Genomic DNA, 23,121 nt, shown 5'->3' on the forward strand with positions numbered 1-23,121 from the left:
TCCCACCTGAAAACTCCACATTTCAGTTAATGACATTAATTACTTTGCCCAGGCCAGGGAGGTGGAGGCTGAATTAGAGGAGGAGAGCAAAACAAAGAGCTCTGAAATAGGACAATTTATGCAACATCTTTAAAAGTTGAAGTGCATTTTACCTTTCTGTGGTTGGTGATTCTGAGCCCTGTTCTTAGCCTGTTTCAGCCAGTCACATCTTGATCACAGCAAAGGAAATGTCTGGAGTGCTTTTAGATTTATTTTCCTCTGGACACTTTCCTGATGTATCTTTGGGGCTTTCTCACAGCAAAAGGTGAATTATGTACCTGTGTATTAGCGTGCTGAGCTCTAGGGGAAAAATGAGAATATTGCTTACATTTAAGAACTAGGTCATTGCTGTTACTTTATTAATGGGACTTGCAGGTTAATAAATGACATAAATGACCTCTTTTAATCTTGATCTTCCAATTCCTGAGGGAGGTATGAGAGCCACTAGGAAAGAGAGACAAGTGACAAAAGGCTGGTAGTAAGGTGAAAAGCTTCACAGCAGAGGGTGAGTTTACTTTTGGCAGCTCTGATTTGGGATGTGTTTCCTGAGCAGGTGTTTCTGTGTCAGGGTGTGGAACAGGACAGGGCCAGGAACTCCTCGGAGCCTGTGAGGAGTAAAAATTGCATCAACTTCACTCCAGGTATGTCAGGGAAATAAGAGAAAAGCCTTTGTTCCCTGTGGTGCTGTTTGAAGTCTCCCACACTTTCTTCTGGGAAAGTTGATAAACTGAGATTTTCTGTAGGATTTTCTTAGCAGGAGCCTAAGAACTCATCCCCTGGAAGGAAAAAGGAAAAGGAAAAGCCCTTGCTTTGATCTGTGAGTATTGTTAGATCTTCCCACTATTTTCATCTCTACTTCCCCCCTCAAAAAAAAACCAGGTAAGTGAATGTTGCAGTGTGGCAGCAAGAGCAAATGTTTAGGATTAGCCTGAGAAATATTATTTTTAAAATGTGTTGAATCATTTTTTTCCTCTGAAAGCAAAAAAAAAAAAAAAAATCCTGTGGTTTTTAACTACCTAGGACTACTCTAACCTCAGTGGTAGATTGTTTGTATTTTAACACACAAGCCAGATACCATTAACACAGTTCGACCCACAGTATTTACTGTTTTCAGGAAGCAGGAGATCAGAGCTTTGTGTTTCCCTGGATTAAAAAAGGTAACCTTGATTCCCCTGCTAGCAGAGGCTCTCAGAAGGGGTCTGTGTGCAGAGTATTTCCCCAGACTGAGTAAACAGCTTGAAGATAAGCAGCTTTTTGACTATGAAATGTAGCAGGCATTTGGCTGACACAGCCTCGTGTTGACAGATGCCTTTGTGTCTCTTTGTGATGGAGAGAAGACAGATGTTCTCCCTGGCATTTAAGAAAGCTGCTGCTTAGCAAAATAAAATGTAAAATTTGACTGAACAGTGCAGCAATGAGCAGCGAAACTGGCTGAGCAAGAAAAGATTGAAAGGGTCTCATGTGACTGCAGTGAAATGTGCTCTTGTGGAAGTCAGGAACTGCTTTGTCATTATGAGAAATGAGCCTGTGGAAAGAGAAATTCTGTTTTTTCCAGCTCTGCTGCGAATACAAATGCATTCCAGTGGGAATATCCAGGTGTAACTGATCCCATGCCAACCATTCCCAGCAGAGAGGGATGTCCCGAGCTGTGGATGCCCAAGTGCCACAGCAATCAGCAGCTCTAAACCCCTGAGCCTGCCCATTGTTGTCTGGGCTCCAGGTCCTTCACAAAGAGCATTTCCCATGCAGGGTTGCTCCCCGGGCTGGGGCTGCAGCCTGCAGCAGCACCCTGGCCACAGGGAAGGGGCAGCTCAGAGCAGCCTGTGCTGCCAATGGGCTGGAGCTTGGCACTGGGTGCAGCCGCAGCTTAAAAATACACAATCAAATTATCTCAGCTGTCTTAGACCAAGGAAGCATTTGAGGCAGCTGTACCAGAGAGGGGCAGAATGTTCCCATTTCAAAAAGAGGTTAAAAAGATTATTAAATGGATATAATTTCTATCAAGAGCTGTTCAGAGATAAAATGTGCTTTATCATACCTTGTAACCCAGCTGTGGAATCACTGTCTGCTAAGGGAAGAGACCTGGGAACACACCTGCCAGAGGACACGGATCAGGAGCGTGCACAGGGCTTTAGGTTTCAAGAAGGATCTAAAGATAGTGTGAACAGTCCCGTGGGCCGAGGCGAAGCGTGCCAGCCTGGGGATGCACAAATAGCTCTGGCAATGTTTCTGTGGGTGCTGCCCGGCTGTGAGTGAGAGCACGAGCTGGTGGCAGTGCTTGGGCACTGAAATCCCCACTCACAGGGAGCCTGAGCAGTGCCACTGCCAGGCCTGAGCTCCCCCAGCCCAGCGGGGCAGCCCAGGGCTCGCTGTGCTCACTGGCCAGGGGCACTGGCCACAGCCGTGGGGTGTTGGGGAAGATGGAATAGGAAGCCTTATAAATAGGATTGCCTGACAAAAGATGTAGAAAATACAGAGATTGAGATGGTAACAAGTTTTGAGATACCAAACCTTAGTTACTGAACAACTAGAAAACAATAGTGCAGCCAGGATGAAGACAATCCCCCCTTCTGGTTGAACACTGCCCTTACCTACAGGTAGGTCCAAAGGTCAAATGGACTGATCTATCTCACCCCAATGTGTGCTTCATCCCACATCTGTAACCCTCCCCTGAAGCATCAGGTGTCTGTGACCCCATTGGCCTAAGTCTTGTTCAGCCCACCTCGAAGCCCCCTGATAAGGAGTCCCTGAGGAGCCAGACGCCCTCTTGGCACTTCCCTTCTCCTGGAACTCCCCCTCCCCTGGAACATCCCCTCCCTCTTGGGATCCTCTCTCCCTCTACCCCTTGCCTCTCCCTTGCCCCACTCCCTAGGGCCTGCCACGTGTCACCTCTGGTGACTCCAAGCAGGGCCTTTCACCCTCTCTAATAAACAAGATATTCTAAGAGCAGCCTTCAGAGATCTCTCATCTCCATCCATCCAAACCATCCTGGAGTCCAGCATCCTCACAGTGGGGCCCAGGTGCCCACCCAGGGCTGGCATCTGTGCCACCACTGCAGGTCACAGCAGCACTGCCCAGCTCTCACTCACCTCTGGGTTTGTCTGCAAAGGTGATTCCCACACCCAGCCCAGCCTGAAATGCATCCCAGGAGAGGCACTCTCAGAGCTGTGCTCCCTGAGGGTGTTTGTGCTGTCAGCTCTGCTTTCTGACATGGAAATGGTGGCTGGGTTGAAACCAGAACTGTGTGTGTGTAGGGACTGAAGGCACAGCCAGAAGGTGCCTCTCACTCAGCTCACAGAAGATGCCACCACAAATCACTTCTGAAATCCCGTGTGCCTGGGCTGGCTTCTCCAGGCCATGGTGCCGGTTGGAAAACCCTTGTGCCATGCAGGAAATGGAGTTTGCAGTAAGTTCCTGAGCTGGCAGACAGCAGTGCTGGTGGTGCAGGGACATTTTCCCTTTTCCCTGCAGGGACAGCAGCTCCCCTGGGAGTGCTGGCCTTGGCCTGCCTCCCACACAGCTCACAGCAGGACCTGGCCGCTGCCCAGGGGGCTGAGCAGGGATGTGCTCAGATGTCTTCAGCCAATCCTCCTGAAGTGCTCTCATGGCATCTCCCTCACCCTGAGCCATGTTTCCAAACCCTTCAGGCCCTGCTGAGCCAACAGGAACTTTGTGTCTCACTCCTTTTCATGTTTTTTTTTCTTTTTGAAGCCCCCTTTCTTGCCTGGTTCATGGGGCTTTCTCAAACTCAGGTAATCACAGCTACCTTTTAAGGATTAACCATCCCCAGTGCCATTGGGATGCTGCTCACCTGGTGGACATCAACATTTGAAATTCAGCTGGGATTCCTTGAAGAAGCTGAGGGACAAACAAAATGCCACAAAATTGGTCTTTTCAGGAACAGAAATGCAGCACCAGCTGGTGTTTTCCAAACCAGTCCCTGTCCTGATGAGTTCCTCATAGCCCAGCAGGGTTTTTATTGCTGTAAAGGATTTCTGGACAAACTCTTGTAGGGAAAAGCCTCCTGAACTCCAGACTGAGGCTGTGGCAGCCCCTTCAGTGGGCTTATGGTCCTAAAAAAGGTAGAGATGCTTGAAAAGAAGGAAGGCAGGATGTGGCCACAGGTTTGCTTCTGCCTCACACCAATTCCTCTCTCACCAGGCAATACAGAGGCTTAGGAACACACCTGTGATTTAAGAGCACTTTATTGTTCTTTAAGGCTACTTTTAAGTACAAAAAAAAAAGATGGCCTGCCAAACCTTTTTTTTTTTTTTTTTCCAGGTGAAACAAGGCCACAAAAGAATGGTATATTACAGATTTACAAACACAGAGAGAATCTTTCAAACTGAACTGTAGATAACCTGGCTCTGTGAAGAAACTTCACCACGTCTCGTGATGGTGAGTTCAGTTTAGTGTCCTTCCACCTCCCCCCAACCCTTTGGCTTTCGTGACATTGTTGTGCCCAGCATCTGTTTTACTGGACGTAGCACATTAAATCTTTATTGCCCTCAAATCCATTTACCTATCTCAGATAAGTAAATGTAACCTTGTAAAACAGCTATTATTGAAAATATTAGCTTTAAAAACATTATCTTATTTGTGTTTACAAAGAAATAGAGGAGTCACATTTTCCACAGAGTCCATCTACAGTATTAGTATTGACTGTTATACTGCTCAGTAGCCTGTAGCAATAACAAACGAGTGGCTATTAATGCTAATGCAGTGTCCTCATAGAATAACTGTGTTCCTGCACTTTTTACTGTATTACAGACAAATCTACAACAAAAAAAAAAGATCAACTTTTTTCTCCAAACAAACGAACAAAAAAAAAAAAAAAGAATGATTACAATAAAGGAAAGGGAAAAATTAAATAGCTACATATCATTAACAAATTAATTGTTCCTCAAAAAATACCTACAAATTTCTCTGTACATTCTTTACGCACAGCGTAACGATGGTCTTAAAGTTACCTATATAAAAAAGTGTTCTTTTAACAATCTTCCTACAGAGAGTAGGGTACTGAATGCCAAAGCAAGGAAGCGTTGACTACCCAGTAAGATGGTAGTGAAATGTGTAAAACTGGGGGGCTTAGGTGTTGGGTTGGTTTTTTTTGTGTTTTTTTTTTCATTTTTTTAAAGAAAACTGAGCAGCCACCTTCTCACCAAGAGTAAGAGCCAATCTCCCAATCTCTTTCTACCCTGCACCTTTTCCAAATTAAATAGCTTAACTTTAAAAAAAAAAACAAAACAAAAAGCATAAAATAAAAGCCACAATGGACCCAATACTGTAACACAGTCCATAATACATCACGTGGAGTTCATCTTCCAACCAGTTCTCATTTCCTACACTGAGCCCATCCTTTCAGGGAGCCCAGCATAAAAACCAAGCCCTGGCTGCAACTGTCCTGGGAAGATGGAATGTTCTGGGGAGAGTAGTTACACTTAACAAGAAGAAGAGAAGCTCTTAGCACTAGCACAGCTGTGGTTTTATGCCTGCCTCTACTGCCTAATTTCTAGTTAGTAGCTATTAATATAGCAAATGATAATAAATGCAGTAATACCTGTATAAAATCTACTGGAGGAATGTATGCTGCGACTTGGCGTAGGCTGATGGATAGGCTTAAAAAAACCCAAATAAAATAAACAAACTGAAAGATCATCTTTCACAAACTGTAACAATCTGTTGTCCAGCCAAGATCCGTAAGGGTAGCAGTTCCTGCAGCTAGTTCAGGGTGGATTACACAGACTGGAGTTTGGGAAGCAGATCCCTGTGAAGCAGCAGTGCTGCACGAGGCCTGTCCTGAGCTGCCCTCGGTGCTGCTGCCACTTAAAGTGAATAGCAAATACAAATATCATAGAGTACAACTGTACCAGCAGTAAGTATATCTAGGGTTGTTACTGACAAAAATAAACTAATTCTGAAGAGAAGCTAATAAGTATTATGATTCTTACTGTCTATACATTAATAGATACCAGCTATTTTTCATAAAACATGCATCGTTAAGCACTATGGAACCCTCCAACCTCAGCTCTATTCTAACAAACTGCAGTGTTTAGGAAAAAATGCCCGTGTTCTGTAAATTATGCAGTCCAGTTGCAAGCACTAAGCACCTGAAATCTAAAGAGAGAAAGACCTATAACCTGTATGAGACTTCCCCTTCCAAAGCTGTTTTGCTCTAAGAAAAATCAAACTGATAGAAATGTCATCCTTAAACCCTTTTTTTCAGCAGTTTGCCCTCAAAATATTAGCCTCTTCCAGAAAGTTGCTGTGCAACTTCAGTCCTCCTCCAATAGTGCAAATCATACATGACAGTTCTTTTCAAGTATATACATACAAAATTACTTCACAGAGAGAAAAAAAAAAAAATAAAAAAAGCAACGTAAGCAAAGCAGACAAATTCTAGTCTTGAAAAGCTAAGAAAAGCGAAAAAGCACTTGGGTCAACCAACTAAGTGTAATGGCTTTTGTGGATTAGCGTGCATTATTTTTTTAAGGGGCAGCAGATTTGCATCAGAGGTTTCTTTGGTAATTGAGGCAGGAAGAAAAGGATGCTACATCATATGAATCTTTATGAAATAGTTCCTGCTATCGTCTTTAAGGGCACCCTTTTACGAAAAAAAAAAAAAACAAACAACAAAAAAACAACAAAGTGAGTACACAAAACCATGTGTTGAAAACTAACCTCCCCTCCCCCAGCACTACTGAAGCACTTGTTCCAAGCTCAGTCAAGGCATGCAGATTCCCAGCGGGAAGGTGCTGTCCTCAGGAAGCCACGGAGGGCGAGTGATTGTGGCTGACCATGTGGGAGGAAGGGGACGCCTGGCCCCGCCGCGACGCCGACTCGGGGCTGCTGCCCACGCCGTCCTTGGCAGCCTTGATCTGCAGCCACGTGTCCCCCAGTGCTTTGGCAAAGTGGTCGTCCACCGAGCCCGTGATGGACACCGAGTTGGCCACCGGCTCGGGCTCCTTGTAGTTCTTGCCCAGGCTCCTGCGGAAGTGCTCCTCCACCACCGGGTCACACGCGGCGGTGGCTGTGGGGACAGGAGCAGAGGGGCACTTCAAACCCTGGCACTGCATCACCGCCTGCGTCCATCCTGCCTGCTCTCACACATCCTGGAGTGGCTTGGCTTTGGAAGGATCCTAATGCCCATCCCATTCATTCCAACTCCTGCCATGGCAGGGACACCTTCCACCGTCCCAGGCTGCTCCCAGCCCTGTGCAGCCTGGCCTTGGGCACTGCCAGGGATCCAGGGGCAGCCACAGCTGCTCTGGGCACCTGTGCCAGGGCCTGCCCACCCTCACAGGGAGGAATTTCTTCCCAATATCCCAGCCATCCCTGCCCTCTGGGGCGTGGGAAGCCATTCCCTTTATCCCATTGCTCCAGGTCCTTGTCCCCAGTCCCTCTCCAGCTCCCCTGGAGCACTTTTAGGAATTGGAAGGGGCTCTAAGTTCTCCCCAGGGTCTTCTCCTCTCCAGGCTGAACACACCCCCATCTCTCCTAGCCTGTCTCCAGAGCAGAGGGGCTCCAGCCCCCAAAGCATCTCCCCTGTAGCTTAATCCTCTGTCACTACAAGTCCCTGTCACTAAGATGGCCTTCCTCACACCCTTACAGACCTGGGAGTGAAAGGGGTGGGCAAGAAGGTGGGAAGGAAGGAGTTAAAATGAAAAAAAAAACAATGCAATTAAATATTTATGCATTTCTGTGACCTGGAACAGGTGAGCATTTATATGTAATTGTATTTCTCCCTCAGGCAAATAACAGCTCCAGCTCCAATTCTATGGAAACCTTCTCCCAAAACAATCACACAGAACTTATATTTAGGCTTAAATGAAGTTAATGATGCAAATAATTATTTAGAATCAGCTCTCAAGCCTGCTGATAGCAGTCAGGTGTGAGGAGATCTCATCCTAAACTGCAGCATGCCAGAAACTGAGCTCAGGGTTTCATCTTACTCCACACACTTGTGCTGGGAGCAGTCAGAACTAAATGAATCAGGAGTACTGCAGTAAGTGCTGTAAGACTATTACAAAAGCTTTAAAAGGCAGGTTTTGAACAAGAACTGTAGTAATTCCTCAGCCTAAATATAAGAGCACTGCAGTTCTACAATTTAGAATCAGTACTTGTGTGTCTCAATAAGAATTGTCTTTCCAAAAATACTTGGAACTGTTGGGATCCAGGCACAACCCCCTTGCTTGATCCTAAAGGAATGCTTGATTGATCCTAAAATAAACTTGAGTGTCATGCACAGACACCTCTTCACCTGACAGGAGACAGATCTTTTTTGGAAACATCCAGCCCTGTTCCCATGCCCACTGGAGCAGCCCTCCTGGGACCAGTAGCACCAGTTCTAAGAAAACTTGCAAAATCTGAGCTCCCCAATGATTGATGTCTCAAAGAGTCTAAAGGTCTCCTTCAGGTCCCAATTCTAGTTACCAACAGTACACTGATCTTTATAAAAATAATTATAAACTACTATTAATAACAAAATGCTAATGATTACCCTGCTATGGGCTTTAGGTTGCTGCCTACATCATACTGGTATTGTTCCATGGACACATCCTGACTGCTGGAGCCCCACTGCCCTGAGCTTTTGGCAGTGCTGCAGGTTAAAGCTCTGTCCTAGCAGGTAAAGGATTTGCAGTGGAAGGGCTGAGCTCCCCCTGTGCTTTCTGTGCAGTGAGAGTGAACAGGAACAACCCAGCTTTCCCAGCAAGTACTGCTTGAGCAGATTTCATGAGCAGTGCTGCTAATTGCACAGAAGGCACAAAGCTAAAGCTCCCTGCTTGGGTTGCTGTAGCAACTGCCCTCCAAAGGTTTTTGTGTTATCCATGCAGAGCAGGGTGGAGGGTCTGGGCTTTGGAAGGGTATTTGTGGCTGCAGGAAAGATTTCTGCGACTGCAGCTGAATCACAAGAGTCTCCTGGCCATTGAGAGAGGAGGGGAAACTACAGCTCCTAAAAAAGAGCGTGGGGGGATCTGCTGGCCCTGGCTGCTGGTTGTCAGCTGGATTAAAATAAACATAATGACTTATTTGTCTGTGTGGGATGCTTGTTTTTTTTTTTCCTAAATAAGCTTTTCAAAACAAGAACACCTCTCTCTCTCTAGTTCTGCAGCAGTACCCCCAGCTGTGGCACAGGAGACAAAGGGCTGTCCATCACTTCACCTCCTTTTCTCCCTGTCAGTATGGGCACAGTGGGGATCATTCTGCTCTGCTGGGACCCCAGTGAGGGCAGGCTGGAGGGTGACACTGCCTTAGGGTGCAACGCAAGATGTGGCTGGGGGTGTGTGCTCCATCCCCATCTGTCAGAGCTGGGGCAGTTCTCTGCTCTTCTTTGGGCAGTTTTCTTTATCTCTCCCACAGCCAATCCTCCCTCTAGAAGATCTCTGCTGTTCATGGCCACTGAGTGTCCCTGCATGGCTGAGAAAATTCCATCATCCATGGGGAGATGCTCTGCCCAGGGGAGGAGCCGAGCATTCCTACCTGGATACAATCTGAGATTTTGGGACACCACAGCAGCCTTTGCCCCCTGCATTCCCAGAGGAGCAGCTTTCTTCCCCCTGCATTCCCAGAGGAGCAGCTTTCTTCCCCCTGCATTCCCAGAGGAGCCCAGGCCCATCTCCCCCAGCCCTGGAGCTCCAAGGAAAACTCCCCCCTTGTGCAGGATCCTGCTCCAGCAGAAGCACAGCTGGCACTGCAGGAGGGCTGAGCCACCCTGGGATGGGGCTGCTGCCACCTCCCTGACACACAGGGGGACAGGCATGTTCTGACTCTGCCAGTGTTGTTTTGTATTTCTGCATGAAGAACTGTTATTCCTATTCCCGTATCTTTGCCTGAGAGCCCCTTAATTTTAAAACTATACTAATTTGGAGGGAGGGGGTTTGTGTTTTCCATTTCAGGGGAGGCTGCTGCCTCCCTCAGCAGAGCCCTGTCCTTCCCAAGGCACTTACAGCTGGAGGGTCTCCTGTAGGCAGCCCCGGCGCAGGCGCTGTGGGCGATGGGGCAGTGGGACAGGTTGCAGTTGCGGTTGTTGGCAGAAGCACAGGTGATCACAGAGGGACGGTTCTGAGGGGACACAAGCACAGTGGCACACTCAGCAGCAGCAGCTCAACCCACTGCAAATTAACCCCCCAAATATTCAGCTGTTCGTTAGATTAAAAATAAAAATCCATTTTTAAAATCCACTACATTTCCATAGAGGTTATTTCAGTGAACAGAAAAAAAGCAATGTGAAAGCAAATCTTTGAGGTGATTTTACAGGGACTGTGTCAGCTTCACTGAGTTCTGTATGCAGCACTAAATGCCAACATATTAAATGTCTGTTTCGTTCTATGGCCACACATAGAAGGGGTTTTTGCAGATTTTTCAGGTGTGTGTTGTCTTGTTGTTAATTTTTATACAGAAATTGAGTTTTCCTAGCCCTACCTCTGTATTCCACAGTGCATCCTAATCCCATGGGATCTAAAATAAATATGAAGAAGTCTGAGCCAGTCTAGACCACAAATCCTTTCTTGTTGGAATTCACCTGCCTTTCCAGCAGGTGAATTAATTTATACTTAATATTTAATTAACTTCACTGTCATTCTGAGCACATGCAAATTCCCCAAAATGTCTATTCACAGCTACATTACACATTAGAACTCCACCATCTGTACTTTAAGTGTAACCATAAAATACTCTTTTCATAGTTGTTTACTATGGACATTTACACAAGGCCCTGGGAGAAAAAATGCCCCAGTTTCTCCAGGGACTGAAGGGAAATAACACAGGTATTGGAATAAATTCCATATATTTGATGATGCAAGGAGTCCATTATACTAACTGCAAATTAAGTAGTAAGTGTTCAAAAGATTAACAGAACTTACGTAATTTCTTGACCATTTTACACATAAAAACACCACCTACCCCCATACAAGGTCAGGGAGGATGGGGGAAATCTCCCTTCTTTGGTGGTACTTTAGCCAGATTAAGAGTAAGGCTAGTAAAGTAAAAGACCTGAGCTTTCTAGGGAAGTTTAACATGATTTTTGCCAGGACAAAATAGCAGTGAGGTTATTTACATCTTACTGCACCGGCAGCAAAGAAAAAAATAAAGAAAGAAAAACAGAAGAATTAATTTGATTTTTCTGTAAACAGTTCACATGTGGGAGTAATTATTTTCTATATGGGCCAGGATTTTGTGCCTCTCTGAAGTGGTTTTAGAGAAAGGCATGTATTTAATTCTCTTCAGAAGAGTATTTTGGACACACAGGAGGTGGGAAGTAAAGAGAGACAGGTAATAATATCTCAGAAATGCACGTGCCACCAGCTTGAATAGCCCAGCAAGGCACCTTGCAGAATCCTCTGCTATGGTTGTGTGTGCACAGAATATAGAAACTTGCATAGAAATACTGAGATAAACTGAGAATTTAGTAACAATCACTAACTACAGCAGCCAAGTAACCCTGTCCTGCTGCAAATAATATATTCTTCTCCTACCTGTTTTATTAGAGAGTGAGATGAAATCTCATTCAAAGTTAAATTTTTTAAAAAATCCCCAAAACAAAGAATTATCAAACTAGGATTTTTTTTTCAGTACACTTTTTATTTTGTATGATTTCTACTCTGTGCTCTCAGCAAGGCACAACATCCAGTTTTCCCAAGAAAAATGATTGCAATCTGGTTCAAAATAGCCAGGAGAACAGAGAGGGATCCAGTGAATTAAGAGCTTGGGTACATAGGCCAGTTTAATTTCTCAGTGCTGCAGCTCATCACAGCTCAATTCTCCTGCTTTGTCTTTCCACTTGTAGGATGGATAAAGTGAGTCTGACACACAAGAAAACTGTTCTTGCCTACAGAAATGGCTCAGCTTCAGCACTTCTGCAGCAAAACAAATGCCATGAGCAAGATGGCAGAGCAAAGAACAACCAACAACAACAAAAAAAAAACCTTAACAACCACTCCAGCACATGGAAATCAAGCATAAAATAATCAAAAATGATGACTTGGCTTTAGGAAAGCGATTCAGCATTGCTCTGAACAACACAGCAAATGCTTCTGGCTGGCTAAATCAACTAAGATCACCCAGTGTCAAACTGTCCCTTCTGTGCTGTACCCCTTCCTGAGGGTGGAGAAAGCTGGGACAGAGAGAGGGGAGCACACAGGATCACCAGGAGGGGCACAGGGGATGTCCCCAGGCACTGCCTAGCCAGTGTGGGGCCTCCCCGAACCAGCCACACCCCAAATTCCCAGTTAAAACACAGCTATTCCCAAATAAAAACTCATGCATTCCCAAATACATATAATTCATTCCCAAATACAACACATGCATTCCCAAATAAAACTCGTGCATTCCCAAATAAAAATTCATGCATTTGCAAATACAACTCCTGCATTCCCAAACAAAAACTCACACATTCCCAAATACAACACATGCATTCCCAAATAAAATTCATGCATTCCCAAATACGTGTCATTCATTCCCAAATACAACACATGCATTCCCAAATAAAAATCATGCATTCCCAAATACAGTGTATGCATTCCCAAATACAACAAATGCTTTCCTAAATAAAAACTCCTGCATTCCCAAATAAAAACTCACGCATTCCCAAATAAAATTCATGCATTCCAAAATACATCTTATGCATTTCCCAAATACAACTCATGCATTCCCAAATAGAGTGTATGCATTCCCAAATAAGAACTCCTTCATTCCCAAATACAATGCATGCATTCCCAAATATTCCCAAATACAACTCATGCAGTCCCAAATACAGTGTATGCATTCCCAACTAAGAACTCCTTCATTCCCAAATACAGTGCATGCATTCCCAAATATAGCTCCTGCATTCCCAAATATTCCCAAATACAACTCCTGCATTCCCAACTACAACTCCCGCATTCCCAAATATTCCCAAATACAGCTCCTGCATTCCCAAATATTCCCAAATACAACTCCTGCATTCCCAAATATTGCCAGACACAACTGCTGCACTCCCAAGCTCAGGGATGTCAGTGGCTATCAGGAGAGCTGTGCCAGCTGGGGTTCATTTTTAACCCCGTGCTGCCCGAGGAGCAGCCGGTGCCGGTGCGGGTGCCGTACCTGCTGCCGCTCCACGCTGCTCAGGCTGGGGGAGATGCCGACTGTCCTGGCTGCATCCACGCTGTTTTTGGTCAGTGCTAGGGGCTGCTCCATGCTCAGGCTGGGGATGGAGGCGTACATGTGGTTGGCGTGGAGGCTCATGGTGGGGGCAGCCGCCCGCTCGATGGGGCTGCGGCTCCGCTCCCGGTGCTCCTTCCGGTAGTCCCCGTTGGCAGTCTTGGTTCTGGCAGGGAGCAAACAGGGAAAAGGGATTCGTGTGCTTCCAGGCTGTCCCGAGACATGCAGCGTTCCATCAGCCCTGGCAGGAATGCACTTTGCCAGGTGGAACCCCCAGCGGGATATCCCAAGAGAAGCCAACCCTCCACACCTGCCAGCTTTGCCAACCAGCACCTCTCTTCAGCCTAGAACTTCCTCAGATACTCATGCATGTGCACCAAGAAACAAATTTGCAAACCTCAGACTCCTCCTCTTTACCATACTATTAATCCCACTCCATCTAACACTGCAATATTCTCTAAGCGTTGTTGAAGCCCAAGGAAAGTTTATTTTACTGAAAAGACATGGGTGATACTAGCAAAAATGCAGGGAAGCAAGACAGGAAGCAAAAAGAAAAGCAACCTACACTGCACTTATCTCAGAACCATTTATTTACAACTGCTCTTTCCAGCTACTCCTGAACAGTAAATCCTTGTAGACGTGCTCACATAATGAGCCCATCATTCACTGCAATGAAAAGAAAGCTGGGTTTGTGTCTGTGGATGAGGGATTTCAGTTTCCATACTACAACAGAATTGTCATTAATGGCAAACCAGTGACTGAAGGGAAAAGCACTTCTCTCCTCACCAGGTGAATGTGAGCATCCCCAGCAGCCCGGAGCCAGCAGAAAAAGCTCACACAATGCAGTGGGAACCAGCAATTTCCAGTTGCAAAAGCACCAGGAGACCACTGGCTCCACAGCAAATGAAAATAACAACCTGTCTTTGGACCATTCTTGAGTACCAGTGAAATGCCCTCTGTGTCTTTCTATAAGTGTGTGAAATTCAAGGTGGCTTTTCCCCCCGCTTTTTAAAGCCTATCATGGCAAATTAATATGCAGGAATAACCTTTTAAAAGGCTCTGATGAAAGGCAGAGACAGAAAAGGAATCAATATTCAATGCTGAAGTAAGTTACAAGTCCAAAAAGCTACTGCTTATTTCAACCTCTGAGGAAATCTCTCCACAAGCAAGGCTGAAGGAAAAAAGTCCTACCAATCAAGGGAAATAAGGAACTCCTAAAGCTCCAAAATGGGGTGTGGGGATGTCCCATGGTGATCCTGCCCAGCCCTAAATCCTTTAGCCTCAACATCCCATGGTCATGGATTCCAGGCTTTAAACGATACACTTTTTAAAGTGCCTTTTCTTCATGGGCTCTTTTTGTTTCTTTTCAACCTAAAATCCAGTGGCTTGAATTGCCCTAGGCCTGACTCTTGAACTAGGAGAGAGACAAAGTCATTGCTCCCTTCTCATCATCTTGCAGCCACTCCCAAGTTCATCTCTTCAGCAAGTTTTTATTCCAGTAATACTTTCTTCAAATAAAACCTGTATCTTTGTCATCTTTGTGGGCCCTGTCAGTAAGAGCTAAAAGTCACCTCCTTTCTGGAGATGAGGATCCAGATCTCTGCTGCATTCAGGAACAGCACCTTGGCTAAACTACTCACAATTCTGTGCTATTCCCCAGCTTGCTCAAGAGTCACTTGGCTGTACAGAAATTATTGCTCCTGAATCAAATCTCAGCTCATTTATCGTGGTAGAAGCTGGGTTAACACGATGCCAGGCAACCAGTGACTTGGGAAGCTCAGGACACAGGGATTCAGTGCCAAATTCCCCTGGCAGCCTGGGGAAGGAAGAGCCAACAGCACAACAATACAATCTGTAACCCTTTGCACCCCCTTGGCCCTTTTCACTAATTACAAATTAGCAGCTGCAGATTAGGAGAATCCACCGTAAAATCCAACCCTGGAGGTTTCACAGTTGGTCCTGTGTGTTCCCCAAGCCCATTGTCCAAGCTGGATTTGAGCAGCAGCTCACAATTCCCCAGGAATCACTGTCCCAGCACTGACCCAGCTCAGGTCCAGCAGAATTCAATTGCAGGAGCAGCCTCAGCAGGAAAGTTTGGAATTGCAGCACTGTGAGCTAATGACTGATGCAAATGCGAGTTAATGGCAGCACAAGGGGCTCTATATTTAACCTACAGTAGCTCCTCTTGGATTACAGCATGGAAACAGCTCCTGGACATAGGAATGATCCGAGCCCAGCACTGAGCACACAGGCAGGAACCTCACACACAGCCTGGACAAAGCCTGGGATATCCTGGGAAACAGCAACCCCAAAAACCACGGCTGAAATCACTGTTCAGCAAATGCTCTTTCTTCGTGCTGCTGTGCAGAAAGAACCTCTGGTGGCTGCAAGCCAAATTCTCACTATTCAACTGAATATTAGCTGGGCTACTACAATTGAAATTACAATTTGGAAACTGCAAAACCACCAAGAGCTCCAGGAGATTCCTACTTCTCAATGCTTCACACAGAATTATTCTAACCAGAAGTATTCTGTTTTGTTTTAGTAAGCATAAGCTGTTTTTCTCAAAGCAAAAGTTTTGTTTACTCCCCAAAAAACGCTTATGAAATGAAACAAAACATGTACCTAAACCAGTCGTTTGGGATTTTTTGTCTTAGAACTCCCTTTTCAACAACTTAGTGCTGCATTTACTGGGGGGGTGGGCCTGTCAAGTGACGACTGATGAACAAACTTACTGAAATTCCCAAGCAAAATAAACTTTCCATTTTACACAACAGCACTTATTTCACTCATCCTCACTTTAAATGAAGAGTCACAGCTCTAAATATTGTTGAACAGGCAATTTTTCTGCCAAAAAATTACCAAACCTGCAAGAACAACAACAAAAACCCAAACAAAAACCCAATCCTGACAAAAATTATAACACGGAAAAAAACATCAAAAATTTTCCCTGAAGACTTTTGGAAGAAGGAACCAAGAAACTGGGCAATGGGAGCAGCTTGTCTCCAGGAACAAGCCCAGCAGGCAGACCTTCCCTAATGAAACCTAAAATTATTGAGTTATCTCAGCAATCTCAGAAGACCACACCCCAGGCCCTTCTGTAGGCAAATAATTCTCTCTTCCTAAATTAGAACAACTCCTCTTCCGGGCAGGGAACTGGTTACAATCCACTCCCTAAAAAGCCTCTCTTCAATTCATCCACCTTCAAATCACAAAGTCTCCAGAAAACACGAAAAACACCTTAAGTTCCTACTTCCACATCAAATATTTTTTTCTGGAAATGTACCAGCACCATGTAGAACAATACCATGAAAGTTCTGTCCTTGTGAAAATACAGCAGCATTTGTGAGTCCCTCCTGTTCACATAAATAGCAAATCCTACAGCTTTTTCAGGCAATTGTAAGATTATTTACAGGGCATTCATCAATTTCATGTTATTAAGTAATTTAGTTTAGAGCGTCACTTAAAAAAAAAAAATTTCTATGGAAAATTTGTTGTTATCTTGTGTTGCTATTAGACTTTATCTGAAGGGGCAATCACAAGATAAGTGTGTGAAGATAATCAAATTTCACTGAACTCCACAAGCTCAAACAATCCCCACACTCCGGACAAGTTCAGAGATGCATCTCTCAAATCAAACATAAGGACCCAAAATCACAAAGAAGGATTTCTGACCAAGCTTGGAGAAGAACTTAAAAATATATACTACCAACAAATCCAGCTGTTCAAACAGCTTTGCCATCCCTGGACTCCAGTTTGTCTTAAAAATCAGCATATTTTACCAAGCCCGAGTCCATGAGCAGTGAGGACGATGCCAGGGCAATTCCAGTGTTTAAAACCCAGCAATTCCCATGGGTGAGCCCAGAGCAGAGCCAAGCACATGGATCCATGCCCACCACCCCCACTCCCTGCTCACACAGCTATCCCAGCTTCATTTTAGTAAAATGAGACCCGATCCCAACCTCCAGGGAACGTCTCCAACCCTTACACACCAGCCACGCTTTTCCAGCTGCTCCCCAGGGAATCAGAGCCCTTACCAAGCATCGTGTGCTGGGGTGGCTGTCACCAAAGGCACACCCATGGCAAATGTCCCCGTTGCCAGGGTTTTGTGCCGCAGGTCCTTCAGCCCAGCCTGTTCTGCTGGCTGGCACCGCCAGGGGGGAATTCACAGCCGGCCCACAGCAACAGGCAGCCTCTGCCAGCTGCTGCAGGAAAAGGGAAAAAAGAGGCCCACGAAGGGGACAGCGCTGCCTGCACTCACTTCCAGCCTGCAGAGCCCTCAGGAATGCTGCCAAAAGCATTACTGTACCTCCAAGGCAAGGAATCGCAGACGCTTCTCACTCCCTTTGGCAGAACCGCAGCGCTGGCTTGAACTGGAAGCTCCAGAGGAGTTTCACTCACACAAAAAACAAGCATCCCCTTTTCTTCACACAAACACAATGCCTGCTGAAGAGCAAGCTCTAGTTTCTGCAGCCTAATTCTGATATGATTTAAACGTTTTCAGCATCTTTATGATTTTGTTTTCCAACATCCTCTACTGCCTTTATTCACTAGGTCTGAAAAAGGGCAGGCAGCTGCTTTTGTTAAAGGCTGCTTAAGGATTTCTAACCCACTGATACAGAATATCTGCTCCACATGATGAGTATCATTTCCTGCAAAGTATCTACTTCCACACTTTAATTCTGTTACTGCGAGGTGGGAAAGCTACAATGTGATTATATACATTCAGGGAGAAAAATCCTAAGAGTTCCTTAACTCAGAATTAAGCTATACAAATTCACAAAAAAAACCAAACAAAATCCCCAATAAAACCTGAAAGCAGCAGCAATTTGCTCTGAGTCTCAGCCAATTATCTGTAGTATTCAGAACATGAAAAAATACTCCAAGCAGCCCAATGCCTCTTGAATGACTGTCATTTAAATATAAAACCCCATTCCATCCCACTTTACCAGCTATATGCTTCGCAGTTCCTTTGAACAGCCTTTTTCTTTTCTGGCTCAGCACTCCATCCCAAAACTTGCAAAGAACCTTGTTTTTTTGCAGAAATCACTCCTGCCACAGAACCAGGTATGGTTTTCTGAGAAACAGAATGAATACCCTCCCTCAAAGGAAACACCTTTAAGTCTAAACCATTGAGAAAAAAAAACACTGAAAAGAAATGGGATAATCTCACATATAAACAAACACAAGTCGGACTTTCTATATTTATCCTCACCAAAACAGGATTTTCAGAGATAAACCTTGGACCAGGCAGTTACTTGCAAATGGAATCAACCAGGAGAACAGATTTCACAGTAGAAGAAAGAAATCAATAATAAGCTGTGAAATGCACAAAGGAGTGTCCCATTACAGCCTGCACCAAGTACAAACATTCAGATACAGATGAATTTCCCTTCCTGAAGCCTTCATACTTACAAGTATGAAAGAATGCCAGAGACATGCAATCCAAAGACCTCAGTCCAAAGCCAAGCCCACAGAAGTGAAATCTGAATCTAATGTACAGTAAAATCAATTAACACCATCTCAGATCCTACTCATTTTTCTCACAGGATTCTTCTTTAATGTTTGGCCACCTTTGCTCCAAAACTCACAGGATCATTTTAGAAGACACCACTGGTTGGTTTGTAACAGTACAACTCAGGGATTTATTAAATTAGAAGTTCTGTTACTGCTGGAACATGTGTACAAATACAATGCAGAAACAATGACAAAGTGATCTCGCTGCAATGGGTACAGACTCCAAATTACCTGCAATTCAACTTTTTTTAAAAAGGAGAAAAATTACTCACTAACTTCTCTGTTCTGCACTGCTGCTGCCTTGCACAGCTCTAAATATACTCCCAACTCCAAACCTACTCCAACTCCTATGTTTGGGTTCTATTTTGCCTGGAACACTTGATGGCTCATTCTAAATTTCCATCATTTTTTGAAAAGCCTTTATGTGAGGCCATTCCTGAGACACAAACAACAAAAATTTAACTTAAAATAAATACCCAGGAAACTTCTGAAATGGTAACTGATGTCATTAATTCTACTGAGGTAGCTTTAATAAAATTTAGCCTGTAAAGGAAATTTAAAAATCATTAATAGCTCAAAAAGTGGAGCTAGAACAAGAGAAAGATCCAGATTTCAGTGTTACCACAAAAAGTGTCTAGGTATAAAGGAATATTGCAGCAAAATTTTCCTAAAATGCACAGTGATTTCTGGACAATAAACATAACCCTTTTCCACATCTTCAAAGTTTTGTTTAACTCTTACTAGGTGGGAATCAGCAGCTGAGCTCCCACCAGATCTAACTTACTTTTCAAGACTTGAAGACAAAAAGTCAAAATGTTTCAGCTCCTCACCAGTCCCATCAATCCAAGAGGAGAGACTTTTTGATCCTCTAACCTGCACCAGGGCATTTCCATCTTCCTTCTCCCAGCTCCTGCCCAGGAGCAGAGCAGTCCTTGGACAGGAGACAGGACAAGCAACCAACTCTTTGGGATTTATCTGATCCAGCCACCTCTCCATAACTCTCTCTTCAGAGAACAACCATTTTCCAGCTGCCTCTGGAAAATCCTGCACTGCACACTAGAAAAACGCTGCATGGAAGAATTCTTTCTGCCAGCTGTGAAGAGCTAATGACAGGAGGCAGAAGTGTTTGGGAAGCTGAGAAAGGCCCTGCAGAGGATGTGGTCTGTCCTTGGGAGATGCTGCCACTGCACTTTGGAGAGCCTTTGTTTGGATGGCAGTTTAAGCAAAACTCTGACACATCCAAGCATGCCAGGAACTCTGTCCTACAGCTGCCAACCCAGCCCAGAACTCAGGTTTCCCTTCCAGCTCAGAAGTGAACCCTGCAGAAGCCACCACAGTGCCTGGGTGTTCTGAGGTACCTGAGGCAGTCAAACACAGCTGGTGAAGCAGAGAGATGGAGCATGGCAGGATACTGGGATGACCAGGATGGGATCTAGAACATCAAATCACTGCTGGAAGGGAAACTAAATGATCCTTGCTGAACTCTGAGCTGTTGCAAGTGCTTAAGGCACTTGAGATGCTTGGAGGGGAGAACTTCCAGGAGAGCAAATGATAAAAACATGAGGTAGAAGAGACACTCCAGATTTAAAACAAGCAGGAAGGAAAACCCGAGTGTAAGGAAAGAGCAGGGAGGCTTTAATGGAAACATCTCCAAGGTCAGAGAGGTCAGAGGGACAGAGTCTGTGAAGGGATTCATTTGCACCCACTGCAGAGCCCACCCAAACACCTCTGGCACACGTCCTCATGCACTCTACCCATCCATCAGAGGGCTCATGTGCAGCTTTTTAATTCCTTTTGAAGTCAAACTTGGCACATGCAATGAGCCTTCTATACCCAGTCACTGGAAAATACCATAAAAACTATTTATGATCACCCAGAGAACACCCTGGGCCAATGTCAGGGCAAAGGCTGCACATCAAATGCTGCAGTGGGTCATGTCCCAGGGTACCAGGATCAGCCACGGGCACTCAGCACTGCCAGGGCCCTTCTGGCTGTCCTGCAGGCTCTGGGAAAACCTGCTGCTGTTCAAACTCAGTGGTGAAACCTGGCAGGAGTGTTAAAGGAAATACAAAATGCCAATTACATTCTCTTAGACGATTCACTGGTTTGTTCCCTGCAATACTTTTTACTTTTTTTTTTATTTTGATAAAGTACTTTTCATCGTCACCCAGTGCCTGTCATGGAACTGTTTTTGTAGAAGTGGGTAAAAGCTTAAATCAGTCCATGAACCCCAAATTCTCACAAGTCTGTGGGATTTCCCCTAGTTCCACCATCTAAAAGCCTGCATGAAGTTGAATTTTACAGCAGAGAAGATTAATAATTTTCTTCAAATAGATGATAGGGGAAGTAAAAGATATCAACAGCATGAGCATGGCCAGTTAATTTGGTAAGAGCTTTAACAACACAAATCAGCCTCTGAAAATAAGGTCACAGTGCTGGAATTAACTGTGCCAAATCATCAGGAGAAAATGGGACTACACAGCCTCCCCTTCCAGCTTCACTGGGTCTAATGAGAAAGAGGGAAAAGGGCCTGGGATCCTTAAAACTTACAAATTATGGTCTCTATCTATCAGATACACCCTGTAACATTAGCAGAGGTGAAGCAGGAAAGGCTGAGAAATTACAGTAACTCACTTCCAGACATTTAAAAAATTCTCAAAAATACCCAGGCTCTAGGCCTTTAGACCAAGAACAGTGTTTAAACAACTGGTTTCACGAAATTAGACTTTTTCACAGGCTGTTTTAAAGAAGGAATAAACATTTCACTAAAAGTTTATTGAAACTGTTTGTAATTGCTAATAAAATCTGAATTACCGAAAACTCTAGAAGCACTATAAAAACAGTAACAGCTTCATTGTATATTGCACAACTATTCAGACCAATATAGTAAAATATTTCCTTGAAAAGCTAGTAACCAAATGGACCCCAGCAGCAACAGATGAGTGTTTGGAGGGAATTTCTGCAGCTCAGGCGCCCCACACCATACAATCAACAGTCTCCTCTCACAGAAGCTTCTGGTTTAGGGAAGACTTAATTAGAAAAGCAAATCACAAGCAAAAATGTTTGGGGATTTTGCTTACTCCCTTTTGAAGGTAATGGCTTGTGAATCATGCCAGTTGCTGATTAAAAATGTGACACAGGTTTATGAAGCATCATTTGGGCAGCAGAACATTGCTCCTGTCAGGGCTGTCAGTCATGTCCACAGGGGATCCATCTCCATGGGATCCACTCACACCTCACACCACCACAGCTGTGCCTTCAGTGCCCCTCTGGGCCATTCACTGAAGAGCTGCACTTGATGCTCCTTGTGGGTCCTGTTCCATTTGGAATGATCTGTGGTTCTGGAACCCACCCACAGGGGGTCCATCATCCACAGTGGGACCAATCCAGCTGGGGATTCATCCACACCAGGCTCCTCCCACATGGGATCCATCTCTGTACAATTCCCACTGGGAAAAAGACCCCAGCACTGGGATCAAACCCTCCAGGCCCCAGTGGCAGCTAAGCCCCTTTATTCCCTTCCTCTTTCTTTGAGGCCAATCCTCAAACCAACCCAGCCTCAGCCCAGCCTCGGGACATGCCACAACCCCCAGCCCTGTAGCTCAAGGATTCCCTGGGATCCCTCAGCTTCCTCCCCAGATCACTGTTTGGGAATTCCAGCAGTCTGCCAGCACCTGGCAATGCTGCAGGAAGGAGTTAAACCTGCCAGGCTGTGTCTGCCATCCTACAGCATCAGCACTGCCAGCCTGGGGAACAAAACTACTGATTCAAGTAGAAATTAAAGTAAGGTTTTATTCCAAACCTTACCCTCATACAGTCATTGTCTATAGCAACTGTGTCCATAACACTCTCATTCTCAAGAGCACAACTTTCTAGTAAAAGGCACATCTGTCAAACTGCAGGAAACATCTGGGAAAATGGTTAAATAGAAAGAAGTGAGATTAAACCTTTGTTTCCATGGGATTGGATATACATCCAAAGAATGTTTGCAAAGGTTACTGGTTCTTTCCTTGCTTCTTTCTAAGATCTCAGGATTTTGGATCGGTGCTGAATTTCACCCCTTGCAGACATAAGTTGATTCACACAATGTAAAATTTTTCTTTTACCCTGGGGTAAAAATCCAACATCAGGGCTCAAGGGATTCCCCATTCATTTAAGAGTTGGATTCAATGATCCTTGTGGATTCTTTCCAGCTTGGACTATTCTGTGATTGTGGTTCCCACTCCATCCCTGAGTGCACAGCACCCCAGATGCCTTCCCTAAGTGGGTGATCAAACCCCTCTGGGCAATACTAAAACAGCTTTGCCCTTGAGAGGCACTTGGAGCCTTGCCACACCGTGGAAGGGTCATGCTCCTCCACAAAAGAGGGAAAATGAAAGTGCACAACATGATATCAAAGCAGAATTCTGGGACTGGCTAACAAACCCC

The 23,121-nt window shown here is 44.9% G+C and overlaps 1 protein-coding gene across 3 annotated transcripts in view; it reads right to left on the bottom strand.

Moving 5' to 3' along the window:
* Positions 1 to 4,226: 4,226 nt before the first annotated feature.
* The window catches only part of VGLL4 (vestigial like family member 4), a 77,643-nt gene continuing 58,748 nt past the window's right edge, over positions 4,227 to 23,121 (bottom strand). For all 3 annotated transcript variants that reach the window (XM_021530466.3, XM_021530464.3, XM_077786050.2), the window contains 3 exons: positions 13,120 to 13,342; positions 9,987 to 10,101; positions 4,227 to 7,069 (listed from right to left, as the gene is read on the bottom strand). In XM_021530466.3, the coding sequence (XP_021386141.1) occupies positions 6,801 to 7,069; positions 9,987 to 10,101; positions 13,120 to 13,342 (607 nt within the window). In that variant the 3' untranslated portion in view covers positions 4,227 to 6,800. The remainder of the gene's footprint in view (positions 7,070 to 9,986; positions 10,102 to 13,119; positions 13,343 to 23,121) is intronic.

Source organism: Lonchura striata, chromosome 12, assembly GCF_050655825.1.
Source record: "Lonchura striata isolate lonStrDom1 chromosome 12, ASM5065582v1, whole genome shotgun sequence".
Classification (NCBI taxonomy): Eukaryota; Metazoa; Chordata; class Aves; order Passeriformes; family Estrildidae; genus Lonchura; species Lonchura striata.